The 13,540-nt window shown below is 39.3% G+C and overlaps 1 protein-coding gene and 1 pseudogene across 1 annotated transcript; one reads left to right on the top strand and one right to left on the bottom strand.

The window, feature by feature from the left end:
• Positions 1-7,906: 7,906 nt before the first annotated feature.
• Positions 7,907-9,375, top strand: LOC137980905 (uncharacterized). Its single transcript, XM_068828303.1, has 2 exons — positions 7,907-8,392; positions 9,046-9,375. Exons 1-2 carry the CDS (start codon positions 7,907-7,909, stop codon positions 9,373-9,375), a joined length of 816 nt encoding a protein of 271 aa, XP_068684404.1.
• Positions 9,376-9,390: 15 nt separating this feature from the next.
• LOC137980903 (putative nuclease HARBI1 pseudogene) lies at positions 9,391-12,437 on the bottom strand (annotated as a pseudogene).
• Between the last annotated feature and the right edge of the window lie 1,103 nt (positions 12,438-13,540).

Raw genomic sequence — 13,540 nt, 5'->3', positions numbered from 1 at the left:
ATGTCACCACCACCAACAACCTTGGACTACGAACTGTTCCGTCGCTGGACGACACAGATAAAACCCAGCCGACGTCGACGAACAACCCACAAACGACGTTGACCTTCGTCATGAGCAAGTCGTTAAATTTCTGGGCTTTGCCAGCGCAAGATGTGGCCTTCGTGCGTCATCGCGTTCGCCGCTGAAATCTAAAAACAACAGCACAGCACAGCAACCTTTCGTAAAGGGCGTAGGGGTGCGGCTTGTTGGTTTCGCTAAATCACTCAGAAAAGGAAGTTTCAATAAACAAGAGCAAAATCTTCCGCCTTCACCTCTGGCCGACGAAATTAACGTATCTTTCGGTCCTCGAATAAGCAAAGACCGCCGACAATTTACATGTAGTTTAGCTGGTTTGAAGTAATAGTGGTACGGGTTAGATAAGAAAAAATAGACCCGTGTAAAGCATGGTATCACTGCGGAACGCACTGGAGACTCTAGATGGAGACGCTCAGGTTGCCTCGAATATTTTAAAATAACTATTGATATACTACTGATGGCTGCAACTTTCTAAACTGCATTCAAGGCAGTTACAGTAAAATATTAGTTTTTGTCCAAGGATTGTTTTATTGAGACACTTCTGTGAGACCTTGGTTGGGCACAAGGCAGAAGTTCCGTTCGAGTTCGTATTTCAGAGACGCACTCATCGTGCAAATAGATCTGTTAAATTACTTTTCCGGTCAGTATAAAATGCAGACTACAGACAGATTGCAGATTGCAGATTGGGTTTAAAATGCAGACTAGATGCAAAATGCAGACTGCAAACTGAGCTTAAAATGCAGACTGGGGCCTAAATTCTCGCATTGTTTTAAAACCGTTCAAAAAATATGAGTTCCACTTAAAAAATCTAGTCTGTTTCATTTTCTTAGCTCGAAGCGGCCTCTCTCGTTTCAAAAGTTTTCCGAAATCGGTCCCGCAGATGTTATGAGGACACAATTGAAAGTTTTCACAGTAATGTCATCACATCTAAAGGTGTTTTGTTGTAATGCACAGACCTGAGAATTCGAGAAGTGATTTATGAATTTGTCTCCTACAACATTCCAACTTTTGTTTCATTGAACAGTTTTGATTTAACTTTTTTGTTGAGGGTCAGTGAAAACGATCTTTCGCAGAAATGTGGAAGACGTGCGAGCAAAGCAACTGATGACGTGTTTTTTTTTTTGACAATCGGCAATCATCAGAAGGCTTAAATTCGAATTCCCTTTAGGTGAGCCGTGAAGCCATATCGACAAGTGTTTATGCTTCAGATTAAAGAACAAACACAAATTCTGAATGTTAACAATAATGTTTTTAGAAGGAAATAGATCTAAATGGAAATTTTTGCGGCAGAGAAAACAAGACCGACATTTCGTGACTCTAAGGTCACTTTATGTCGCGTATCAAACGATGTGACAGTTTAGGCCTCAGTCTGCATTAACCCAGTCTGCAGTCTGCATTTTGTACCTAGTCCGCATTTTAAACCCAATATACAATCTGCAGTCTGCAGTCTGTAGTCTGCATTTTACACTGACCGATTACTTCTACCTTTGTTTCAGCGCCCGTCAACGGAAACTGGGGACGATGGGCAGAGTGGGAACCCTGTGACAAACCTTGCGGATACGGAAAACAGAAACGAAGGAGAGCATGCAGTGACCCCGCTCCTAAATATGGCGGGGAAAGATGCCGAGGTGCGGACACTCAGTTTCGGATGTGTAACATGATGGCCTGTGTTGCAAGTAAGTAAACGAAGTGCCATGCGCAGCAAAAGTCAGGAAAGCGAAGAGCGAGGAACTGCTTGCGCCTTACCAATAGTTTTACGAACACTGCACAGCATGTTTACAGTACAGAAGGTTGGTCCCAGGCCTGGGTACTTAAACTAAAAAAAAATCAGGATCGCGATCTCTTCTTTGCAAACGCTAAGAGAAAGCCTAACCACCAGCTTATTGATTAGGAATATATACGCGTGATTCGTACTTGCAGGAAACCCTTTTTCGGGACTACTTACCTTACCATTTCCCTTCGATTTGGGACATCGAAGGGAAGATCGATTCTTTGGCGTTATGTTTCTGGCTGTGCTCAAATGGCTTCAGTTCACATTTAGTTACAAACCTACATAATCATACCAGCACCGTGAAGCTAAGGTACTGATCAAGTTTAAGCCTAAGCTCCCATGAGGCTCCTGTACGTCAGTGACAGAGCATCCAAACTTTTATAGAAAGGTTTACCTTTTTTTTATCTCCTGGGTATCCCCGAATAGAATAAATACTTATTTCTTACAAGCAGAGAGTCGATTGTTCTTCGCTTCCTTTTGTGTCCGAGATGCTTTTATCCGTGCATTCGCATGGGTGTTTGTTTCTAAAGCCGATGATACACGGTTCAACATGTGTTGATCAAATGTTGCAGCTCTTGTTCAACAAATGTTGATCAAATGTTGCAGCTCTTGTTCAAGAAATGTTGAACAGTGTGTCGTGTCATGTTGAATTTTGAAATATGCCATTCAACACGTTGAATGTTGTTGAACGATGTTGAACGAAAATAGAGACCAGCTGTATTCCGTTCAACATGCACGTTTGTGCAACATTGTTCAACATTTGTTGAGCAACAAATGTTGCAAGATGTTGAACTATGTATCATCGGCTTAAGAGAAAACCAGGATTTTAAAACCGCGGCACAGAGTCGCATTAGGAGTCACACCAGTTATTTTCCAGCTTATGCCTCTAGCAAGGGATAGAATGATCAAAGTTATGATTGCAAGGACGAAATTTTGTTTCTTTAGACTCCGTTGATTGCATAGCTCGCCTGAGGTTGTGATAAGGCGAACTCTGCAAGTTTGATGACCTGGTTTACCCAGTCTTCTACCTTCTCGCCCACGTACCCTTCCAGAAATGACCTCGATCCAAGAGCTGCACCTAGGTGCTTGTGGCCTTCAGAGGTGATGTTAATCGCTGTGTCACCAAATACATGCATAGCAGCGTGTTCTTTATCAGATTTAATGATCAACCAGCACTTTTTTGCATTGGGGAAGTACCCTAACGCCGGACCACTCTCTGATAGCTCGTCCCACCATTTCCGCACATCTTTCAGGGAACCACTTCCCGTTGCATCGTCAGCAAACCAACACTGTCTAGCTGAGCCTGAGACGTGTAGACGCGTTATCAGTGGCTGGAGACTAATGGCGTACATGCTCATAGCGAGAGGGTCCCCCTGTGTGGTGCCTTCCGCTGATTTAAGTTCTTGGCCGCCTATAATAAAGAGCCTCGCAGGCTGTCTGTAGGTGTTAATCGCATAAGTAGCTATGGTTGGACATAGGACTCTTGTATTGTGCAACGCAGCAGCTCTTTTCAGGGCATTAAAGGCATTTGAGGTGTCAACAAGAAGAACAGCGTCCGTGTCATCAGCGTCGAAAATATTGCGCATTGCATGAATGGCAGCCTCACTCTCACTTTTACGGCCTGCGCATGCCTGCAGCGAGCCACTTGCGTCAACGACATCTGGTTTTGTTACTCTCATCACGCATTTCGCAATTATCCTCCGTATTACTTCACCAACTCCAATCGGCCGGACCGCGCCCTCTCCTTTGTCAAGTGGAATCAGACGATTGGTTAAAATTGTTTCGATACTAAGAAAGTCAACAAATTCCGTGCACAGTCGTCTGGTCATTGTAGCTATAGCTGTACACAGATCGGACCCAGATTTCGTGAAAGATTTGCACGCAAGTATTCTTCTAAAGCCATTGGCGTCTACACCCGAAGGTCCGCCAGAGCCTTTAGTCCTTAAAGCAGCGTCACGAACCATCTCCCCACCGTGTAATGGCATTTCTTTGCCTTTGTCTGTTCTTCCAGGCAACAAATATAATCATCGTTTGCATCATCGCCTGCCTCAGGGTCTTCTTCCTCGAGTTCATGCTCGGCTACTTGCAAGCCTTCCATGAAGCACTTCTTCATGGCATCTCCAGCACATTTGTAGTAGAGATCATCCTCTGCAGAGTAGATAAATGTGTTTCTACTTCGTACTTTCACAATCCTTCATCGAGTATTATCCGACGTACTCTTTGACCATGCTACAAGAACAGCGTCCCTAGATTCAGACTGAATTATTACCCCCTGATTCAAAGGGAAAAAAAACGTTATTACTCCCCTCTCTTTGAAGCGCAAAACTGCCCTCTCCCCCACCCCATTCTTCCTGCTTAATAAATGATAAACTGTTTCAGCACTTTAAAATTATGACTTGGAGTGATCCGGTATCGTTTATTCACGTGCTGAAATTCCAGATTTTGCTGAAAATAACTTGTCATGAACACGTTTAATAACACTCAATTCGCGTTTTTCCATAATAGACGGACATTGCCCTGGTACAAAACAGGAAGTAGGGAAACGGAACTCGAACGTTTTTCTTCCTTCTCGTTTGCTACTCGTAATGTGTTTTGCTAATTGAACAAGGCACTCTTTTCAAGTCGCCTCTTAATTAAATGTGCTTAAAATGATCAATTCGAGGGGAGGGGCTTAATAGAGGATCTACAGTATATCGTCATTGAAATCCAGCCAAGGATTGTCTTCTATGGGAAAAAGGTATCCCTGAATTTTGGCCAAAAAGGCTGTTTGATACACCCATCTTTTTGCTTAAAAATTGGCATTTGAATGTTGGATAAAACCTACCTATTCTCATTTATATTGCGATATTTTTCAATCCCTTCCTTTATATTCTCAAATTTTGCATTTTTGTCCAGGCAATAGTACTTTTAAGGGGAAATTTACGTTACTGCTTACCAATGTTTGAGAGCCCTTCATTCTCCATTATACCTACGAAATGAAGTAAACGTGAACTCAGTGGTATATCGAACAGAAACAACTGATTTTAACCTATGTTATTGATCAATTATTCACCTTAGTGTGGGAGATAAGTGGTGCATAATCACCGGGCTGTGAAACGGCTAGGTGATATCCATCAGTTTCACCGACGCTGAAGTGAATAATTGTTGTAGTTTATGCTATGCGAGCTGAATAATCGGCCGAATGAAAATTGGCTTTATTTCCGAAAATAACAACAAAGCCAGAAAAACACGGCAAATTCTTGTTGTTAAAGTTTTTGCACGGTCTCGCTTGCTAACGGATAAATTAAACTTGCGTAGGCACTCACTTGACCCTTAACCATTCTCTTAATTTGACCATTAAAATCGTCCAGCGTTAAGAAGAGTGAAAACCAAAAGTTACTCTCAAGAAGGAAATACAGGGGTTAATTGCCAGGGTGAAATGTCTTCAATTTGTGTTTCAAAGTCTTGATTTTGAAACCGTGCTTCAAAACATGAAATGTTTCATTGTTTACATTTATGCAGTACTCCAAAGTTCACATTAAAAAAGCATTGTCCCTTTTGAGTTTGAGTTTGGAAAGATAACACAACTGAACATTTTTTTTTTTTTTAATAATAATTATTCCTTACAATTACAACACTTTTTTCACTTATTTTAAGCCTATTTCACAATAAAATACAATTAATTAAATACATCTATACAATCATACTTATATTACAGTTATATTAAATGTATAAAATAGCAGATGGAGGAGCTTTTATGGTTATTAAATAATTTTTTCAAGCTTATACTTATATTTAACTTTGTTGATGAAATCCGAAAGTAATAGAAATGGTGAGTCATTTTTCTTATAAATATAATACCGCAGAAAGAGGAGGGTGTAGTTCAATTTTTTTTATCAAGGTAATTGAACTTGGAAAAATACCAAAAAGAAGATCTTCAGTGTTTAGATTAAATTCAGAGTCATTCTCTGTATTAAACCATTGTAACACTTCTTGAGTAAAGGACTTTGTAAACTGGCATTCTGAAAAAGTATGGTGTATAGAATCCAGATCCCCGCAATATATACAATTACTATCTGGTTTGATATTAAACCTAAAGAGTTCCTTTTTGGTCACCACAATTCTATGAATGAATTTGAAATGAAATTCCCTAACTTTATTTTCTCTACAAGTCTTTTGTACCGATTTGAATATATTTTTCCAGTTAGTTTTGTCCATGGGAACGGTTTGATTCCATCTCTTTGGACCAGTTTGTTTTTCTTTATACTTCTTATCAACGATTAACCAGTAGAAGTCTTTGAATTTGGCTCGCAGTAAATTAATAACTACATTTTCATCTAAGTGAAAGAACTCCGGGTCCTCATTGTTTATCATTTCAGTATTGAAATCATTACTTTTCGCCTTGGTTAGGAGGTGACCTGGAATAGCAGAAGTAACTTGGTAAAAGTGAAGAAAGGTAGATTTTTCAGTGAATATTTTGACTGAAAAGCAGGAAATGATAGAATATTTTCATTCTTATCTAAAATATCTTTAACCGTTCTAATTCTTTTCTCGAACCACTCCTTCCAGAAAAAAAGGTTTACCATCAATGCGTATTTCCTTATTATTAAATAGAATTGTATCCCGTCCATGGTATCGATGGCATCCATGAAGAGCTTTCAATTCATGAAAGAACGATAAAATGTCCCTATAGAAAGAGGGTACATCTTCAAAGTCTTTTGCGTCGTAATTACATGATAGAAGAAAATAGAGGCCCCCGTATTTCTGAAAAAAATAGTTTGGAACAAATTTCCAATTGGGATGGCCTTCCCGTATAAGTCTTGGTATCCATGCTAGTCTCAGCGCTTTGATCATTGTTTCAATATCCGTCATACGCAGCCCGCCCTTCTCATAATCCTGATATAGTCCTTCCCTTCTTATTTTGTCTCCTTTGTTTTTCCAGATGAATCTAAAGAGCCTACCTTTAACGTTACTTATAATATCCTTTGGAACATTGATATTTGAAGCTGAGTAAATAAGAGATGATACCCCAAGCGCCTTGATTATCATCACTTTCCCAAATAGTGTGAGATCTCTTGACTTCCATATATCCAAGTTTGTTTGCAATTTATTTATCTTAAGGTTGAAATTCATTTCATTATTACCTTTCTCGTCATAGGAGAAATAAATGCCCAGAATTCTGGTCGGACTACTGACCCATTTTAACTGCAAAGGTTTGTCTTTCTAGCCTGACCACTTCCCCAGCCACATTGCTTTAGTTTTCTCTAAATTAAGCCTGAGATCTGAGATTTCGCCAAAATCCACTGCGATTTGTAATCCTTTTTCCACCGAAGAGAGGTCGAAACATAGCAGGTTGGTGTCGTCTGCAAATTGACTAATTTTAATTTCCCTTTCAACTATCGAAATTCCCTTGACAGCACTGGATTGACGAATTTTCATGGACATAAGTTCTGCCGCTAGTATGAACAAGTAGGGAGAAAGTGGGCATCCTCGTCTTACTCCGGTAGAAGGTTTTATCCAGTTGGTGGCATAGCCATTATTTAGTACCGCACTTTGTATATCAGTGTAAAAGACCTTTACCCAGTTTCTTAAGCTGTCACCAAAGTTGTTATAAATTTTAGAACATGATGTATGCATGACCATTCTAAGGTGTCAAAAGCTTTCTGAAAGTCTAACGATAGCAATATACCAGAGCGGTTTAGCTTCTTTGTTTGCTCCATAACATCAGCAATGAGCCTAATATTCTCACCGATATATCTGCCTTTCACAAAACCTGTTTTATCCGGGTGAATCAACGATGGCAATATCAGTTCAATCCGTTTAGCTATTGCTTTGGACGCAGTTTTATAGTCCACATTTAAAAGAGTTATTGGTCTCCAGGCCCCGGTTCCTGGAAAGCCGATTAATCTATCCTCCGATTAGCGTCAAATCCACGATTAAATTTCTTATTCCTCGGATAACTAATCGTGGGTTAAAAAGGAGTTCCTGAAAGCGAAATTATCCCGCGATTAACTAATCCCAGATTAGTGCTAAATGAAAACCGGTTTAACGAGTTTTTCGACCGCCTGCCTCTGAAAAAATATGGCGCGAAAAATTGGCGCGGATTGCGGGGCCGGTGAAGAAAACAAAATGGCGGAAATTGAGGTGAAAGAACTTGAAGTAAAGGAAAGAAAAAGAAAACCAAATTTCTCACCGCTTGAGATTTCCGTAATTACAGAAAGTGTAAAAAAAAATATTGATGTGATCCAGTCAAAGCTGACGAATAATATAACCAACAAAAGAAAAAGTCAAGTCTGGGATGAAATTACCAAGGAGGTAAACGCTGTTGGCCGAGCGAATCGCTCCGTCCAAGAAATAAAAGACAAGTGGAAGAACCTCCACTCAACAGCCAAAAAAGAATTTAGTAATTACAAGAAAGAGTACAAGAAGACTGGCGGTGGACCTCCACCCAAGCCCCCTTCCCAGTCAAGTGAGCAAATCATAGAAATTTTTGAGGACACACCAGCCTTCTCAGGACTGGGGGGATTTGAGACTGGTGGCGGCGAAGGGCTTGGTGAGAAAGCTTATGTAAATATTTCTTTGTTTTACTGGTCATGTGATTTCCTAGAAAGCTGTAGCTTTGTCCGCCATGTTTGGTATGGTTTTATCTGGGAACCTTTCGTTGAGCAGTTTAAGATAAGTACTTAAGTTTTTAAATTATTTTGCATAGTTTCCTCCCCATTTTCTGCCATTTTACTTTGCGAAATGTGAGGCAACCTCATTTTTACGCTAAATGTTTATGGTTGGCTGAGACAAGATAGTGTTGGTTTTAATAGTTACCAACTCGATGATCCCCGACAGTAGCAAAAACGGGGTTAACTTCGGTGTAAGAACCTGTGAACTTTGTTTTTCTTGGTTCTGTTGTGTTACCTTCTTTGAATTCTCTCTTACACCGAGAAACGTTCGAATTTAGGCTCTGGTGAACTCGTAATTCGAGAATAAGAATTTGTTCTCCTTTGCTTTTTAGTGAAAAGCTTACTTATTTTTTTTTATAGTCAAGCTTGCATTTATGTTTCGAAAGCAAGTTTTATTTCGACGTAACGACATAGGAAAGGGTCAACAGCGAAGGAAATCTCAATCGCAGTAATAGAAGGACTTGAAAAAAGGGCACTGAATGCTTATAAAAAACATGAATACAAGCTTACGTAAATATCGTATGTTTTTCAACATTTTTCCTATAGTTCAAATTTCTGCTGCTGAATGCACAACATTTTCTTGAATTGAATATAGTAGAACCAGCTGAAGCAGATATTGTGGAAGACCAACAAGATTTACCAACGCTATCGAGTGAAGGTATGATGAAACTTGGTCTCATAGCACAGGAAGATCATTCACCGTTGCCACCAAATAGAAAGAGACGAATTTCACAAGCTGATATTCTTGCAGAGCAGCAAAAGGCATTAAAACTGCAACAAGAAATGCTGGAGCTAAAGAAAACAAAGCTTCGAATGGAAATTCTTCTTATCAGCAAAAACCTGGATGATGAAGAGAAGGAAACCATCCTAAATTGAATGCAGGATATTTTTAATGACACTTTATATTGATATTGGGATTTTACATTAGCTTACAATGTTTTGTAAAATGTTTCAGATTCTTCATAAATTTCAAGCATATTTTTTCATACAAAAAATCTTGTTTATCCCAGTTATGGAAATAATGTCTCTGTGACCAGTTACATAGTAATGTATTTCATTTTTATTCAAATCCATTATTTTATATTGCATTAAATTAAAGTGCCCATCAGATAGGGTGGGGGTCACACAGTACTAATTACATTTCCTCCAAGACAAATTACAGGTGGAATTGAGTCTTTTGTTTCTTGCATTCTCCTTTCATTTTTATTATCCATGTAAAACTGAGAGGAAGGATCCATATTGGTATTACAAAATGTAACTGTTAATGTTGGCTTAGGGAAGGGGTAGGTGGACAGTTTCGCAGAAACCTATTATGATCTGATAAGTCATTACTATTTGGAATCTTTCCAACAGGCAGAATTGTAGGAATTATTCCTTTGTACTGGTTTCCTTTTATCCAGAAAATGTCTTGTAGTTCCAAGTGTATTAACAGTGGTCAGAGATACTTGGTCATAATACTTCCATTAGTGTATTTACATTAGCTGTTAAGCCTTGGTCAGTGACATAAACATTTTGAACATTTTGGCGAAGGATGTTGTGACTATGTCAGGACATAAACAGTACCAATAGCTGAACAATTAAGTTCTTCAAAGAGGACAGCATTTTTGGAACAAAAGACATGCAACAAAGTTTATACTCTTCTTGGCTTATGAACCTCTGTATTGGGTATTTTAGACAAAATTGATAAATCACAAAGACCACTTTTGATGAGGCAACAATCTTAGCAATTAAAGTGACAATGGCTTGAATGTTTCAACCAAGTTTGACAATGTTAGACGTTGAATGATGGCAAACTCACTAGTAGCACTGGAACACAAAATGATTCTTGATATGCAACAATTTTACCTTAAAATCGGATGATTTAAAGGAAAATGTGTGACAAAATAGACTTCTGCAGCTATTACCCATACAGAGAGTCTTAGAAGATTGCAATATTGACAATGTTTAGGTTATTTAAAGAATTTAGATGCTGACACCGTAAGATACACGTCTAGTGGAGAAATGGGAATTTTAAAAAAAGGTGTGGCAAATGTGATCTCTCACAGCCTTTCCATTCTGTGGGCCATGAAAGGGGGCCATTGCTGGCTGGTCGTCTTCATGCAGGAGGTGGCAATCCTGTGGTTCACTCCTCAGTATAGCGATGTTGTGCAATATGGCGCAAGCTCCAATAATAAGGCAGACCTTCTCAGGCTTCATTCTTACTTCTGAGTGAAGCAAGTGAAACCTTCGCTTCCACCATCCAAAGGTTTGTTCAATGGCCACCCTTGTAGCTTTATGGGCCTGGTTGAATGCTTCCTCATTTACAGATGTAGGGTTGAGATATGGGGTCATGAGATATGGTTTACAAGGGTACCCACTATCTCCAAGAAGCAAGCCATCTTCCAATGTGCTGGGCTGAGACTCAAACCTCTGACCAATCAATGAACTGCTAAATACGAAGCTGTCATGTGTGCTACCAGGCCATCGTGCAACGATGTTCGTAAACATGCCTAAAGAAATTTCAACAATAACTTTTGTACTTTATCGTGTAATTCCATAAAGTATCCATACCTCCCGTATTGAGAGTTTTTATTGATTGTTAGAGACTACATCCTTCCAGAAATTCCATGGTTAAATCTCATAGATTTCTGATAGGTTTTTTGGATTTGAGCCCCCATCCTTCCAATCTTTTTGTTTGAAGAGGACGAAGATATCTGACTTTTTGTGGGCCTCAAGCACTGTAGTATATAATATTTAGACTTAAGGGACTAGTCATTATTTATCTCCGGTGGGGAGGATTTTAGTGGGGGGATCACTTAATTTTGAGGAGAATAAAAGGGGGGATCCGTCGTAACTGAGAACCCTAAAGGGGGATCACTGAAAACTTTGGAAGGATTCAGAGAGTTACCACTCAAATTTGCTTGGAAAATGAAGACATGGGGGGATTGTGAAAATCATCTAAAGTTGTTAGGGGGGATTACTTCAGTGAAGTAACATTCAAAGGAGGGATCAGCTAAATTTCACCTTGTTTAGTCCCAAATCCTCCGTGTCCCCAGGCGATAAATAATGACCGGTCTCTTAGCTCCATTTTTTTTTACCTATGTTTATCTACATTCTGCCCAAAGATAATTGAATTCAAACATCTGAGTGAGATGACAAGCATGTTATTGTCAACTCTCTTATGGGGTCCCTACCATAAAAACATACTACAGGGTTGATTACTTTGCTAATTATTAATATTTTTTCACCAGAAGAGTTAAAATCTTTTAAAGATTAATAGAAATTCCAACAACTATTCTTGGAGCACATGAACTTAGTCTTCTACCACCCCCTCAGATAATATGTATTATTTCTGCTTTGTTCTTTATCATTTGTATATTGAATGCTTATTGAAAATGATATACTCCTTTTTTACCTTTATGGTTGCATACTGCTTGGACATTGATGGAATGGTAGCCCTTACGGTTGACATAGTCATTCTCATTTTTGTTGGGCGCTTGAATTCTCACATGGGTCCCGTCGATACAACCTACAACACCAGGGAACTCTCCCTTCTCGTAAAATCCTCTTTTGACGTCTTGAACTTCAGCAGGTTCGGTAGGGAAGTTGATAAACTCCTCCTGCTTGCTCACAAAAGCCTTTGACACGTCGGTCACAATTCTTGAAACGGTGGATTTAGGAAGGCCAACGGTGTCACCGATTATTTGTAGGAAACTGCCGCTGGCAAAAAAACGCAACGCTACAAGAACTTGTAACGTTGGCGACAGCGCATGATTTCTTCGCGTCTGCCTTTGAAGATCGTCTTTCAGGATTTCTACGAGAAATTTTATTGACTCCCGTCCAAACCTGTATCTACTGCGGAGTTCTTCGTCAGTTAGTTCGTCGAGGTCAATTTCTCGCTGTTGGAACTTTCTTTCGCGTATTTGCGGATCAATTAGAGGGAAGAGTAAGTCCGCCATTTTGTTTGTTTTGACAAAATTTTCCCCCGATTAGCGAGTTAATCGTCCTCGCTAGGTGGGTTAAAGTTAACCTTTAGTTTATTCCTAGATTAAGATTAATCGTGCTTTCAGGAACAGAATCTAATCGTGAGATAAAATTTATTCGGCGATTAGCGATATTTAATCCTCGATTAGCACTAATCGGCTTTCCAGGAACCGGGGCCAGTTCTTCAGTTCTAATAGCGCTGATTCTTCTTTTGGTATTTGGGTTATTATACCTCTACGCTGTGAGATTGATAACTGTCCATTTTCATATGCAGCTTTGAGACTCTCTACTAAGTCGTTTCCAATTAGGTCAAAGAATTTTAAGTAAAACTCGACAGTAAAACCATCCTCCCCTGGGGATTTTCCATTGCCGAAAGAGGCCAAGCTTTCCTTACATTCTGCATACGTTACGAGGCCGTCTAATTTCTTACTGTCCTCCTGTGAGAGACGAAGGATTTCTAGATGTTCTATGTAATGATTAAACTGCTCTTCAGTAACATCCATTTTACACGTGTAGAGATCTCTGTAATAATTTTCTATTTTTAACAAAATCTGTTCTTCTTCTTTTGTTATCTCTCCCTCGTCGTCTTCTAATTCTGAGATTACCTTCTTGCTGTAATTTCTTTTCTCGAGATTAAAGAAATATTTTGTAGGTCTTTCGCCTTTTTCAGCCCACAAGCATTTGGATCGAAACTTTGCAGCTTCACCTTTGCTTTCATATATTTGTTGAAGTTCCTTTTTGAGATTGTCATACTTCTTCAACTCTTCGTCGAGAGACATAACATCAGAATTGCTACAAATGATATGGTCAAGTCTATCCATTTCGTCCTTAATTATGAGTTCCCGTTTTTTCGCTTCCTTTGCTTTTCCTTTGGCGAACGAGATAGTAAAGCATCTAATTTCCATTTTAAGCAGTTCCCAGTACATTCTTTTATCTTGAATATAATTATACTTTTCCCGAAATCCAGAATACCTTTGTTGCATTTGTTCCACGAAATTATTATCCTCCAGGAGAGCATTGTTAAACTTACAAAAGCCAGGTCCCCTAGGGACTACTTTTGTCCAGTGCAAAGATAGTA

This window comes from Montipora foliosa, chromosome 12 (assembly GCF_036669935.1).
Source record: "Montipora foliosa isolate CH-2021 chromosome 12, ASM3666993v2, whole genome shotgun sequence".
In the NCBI taxonomy this organism is placed as follows: Eukaryota; Metazoa; Cnidaria; class Anthozoa; order Scleractinia; family Acroporidae; genus Montipora; species Montipora foliosa.
Note: the sequence above shows the minus strand (reverse complement) of the source record. Positions and strands in the feature narration are given on the sequence as shown.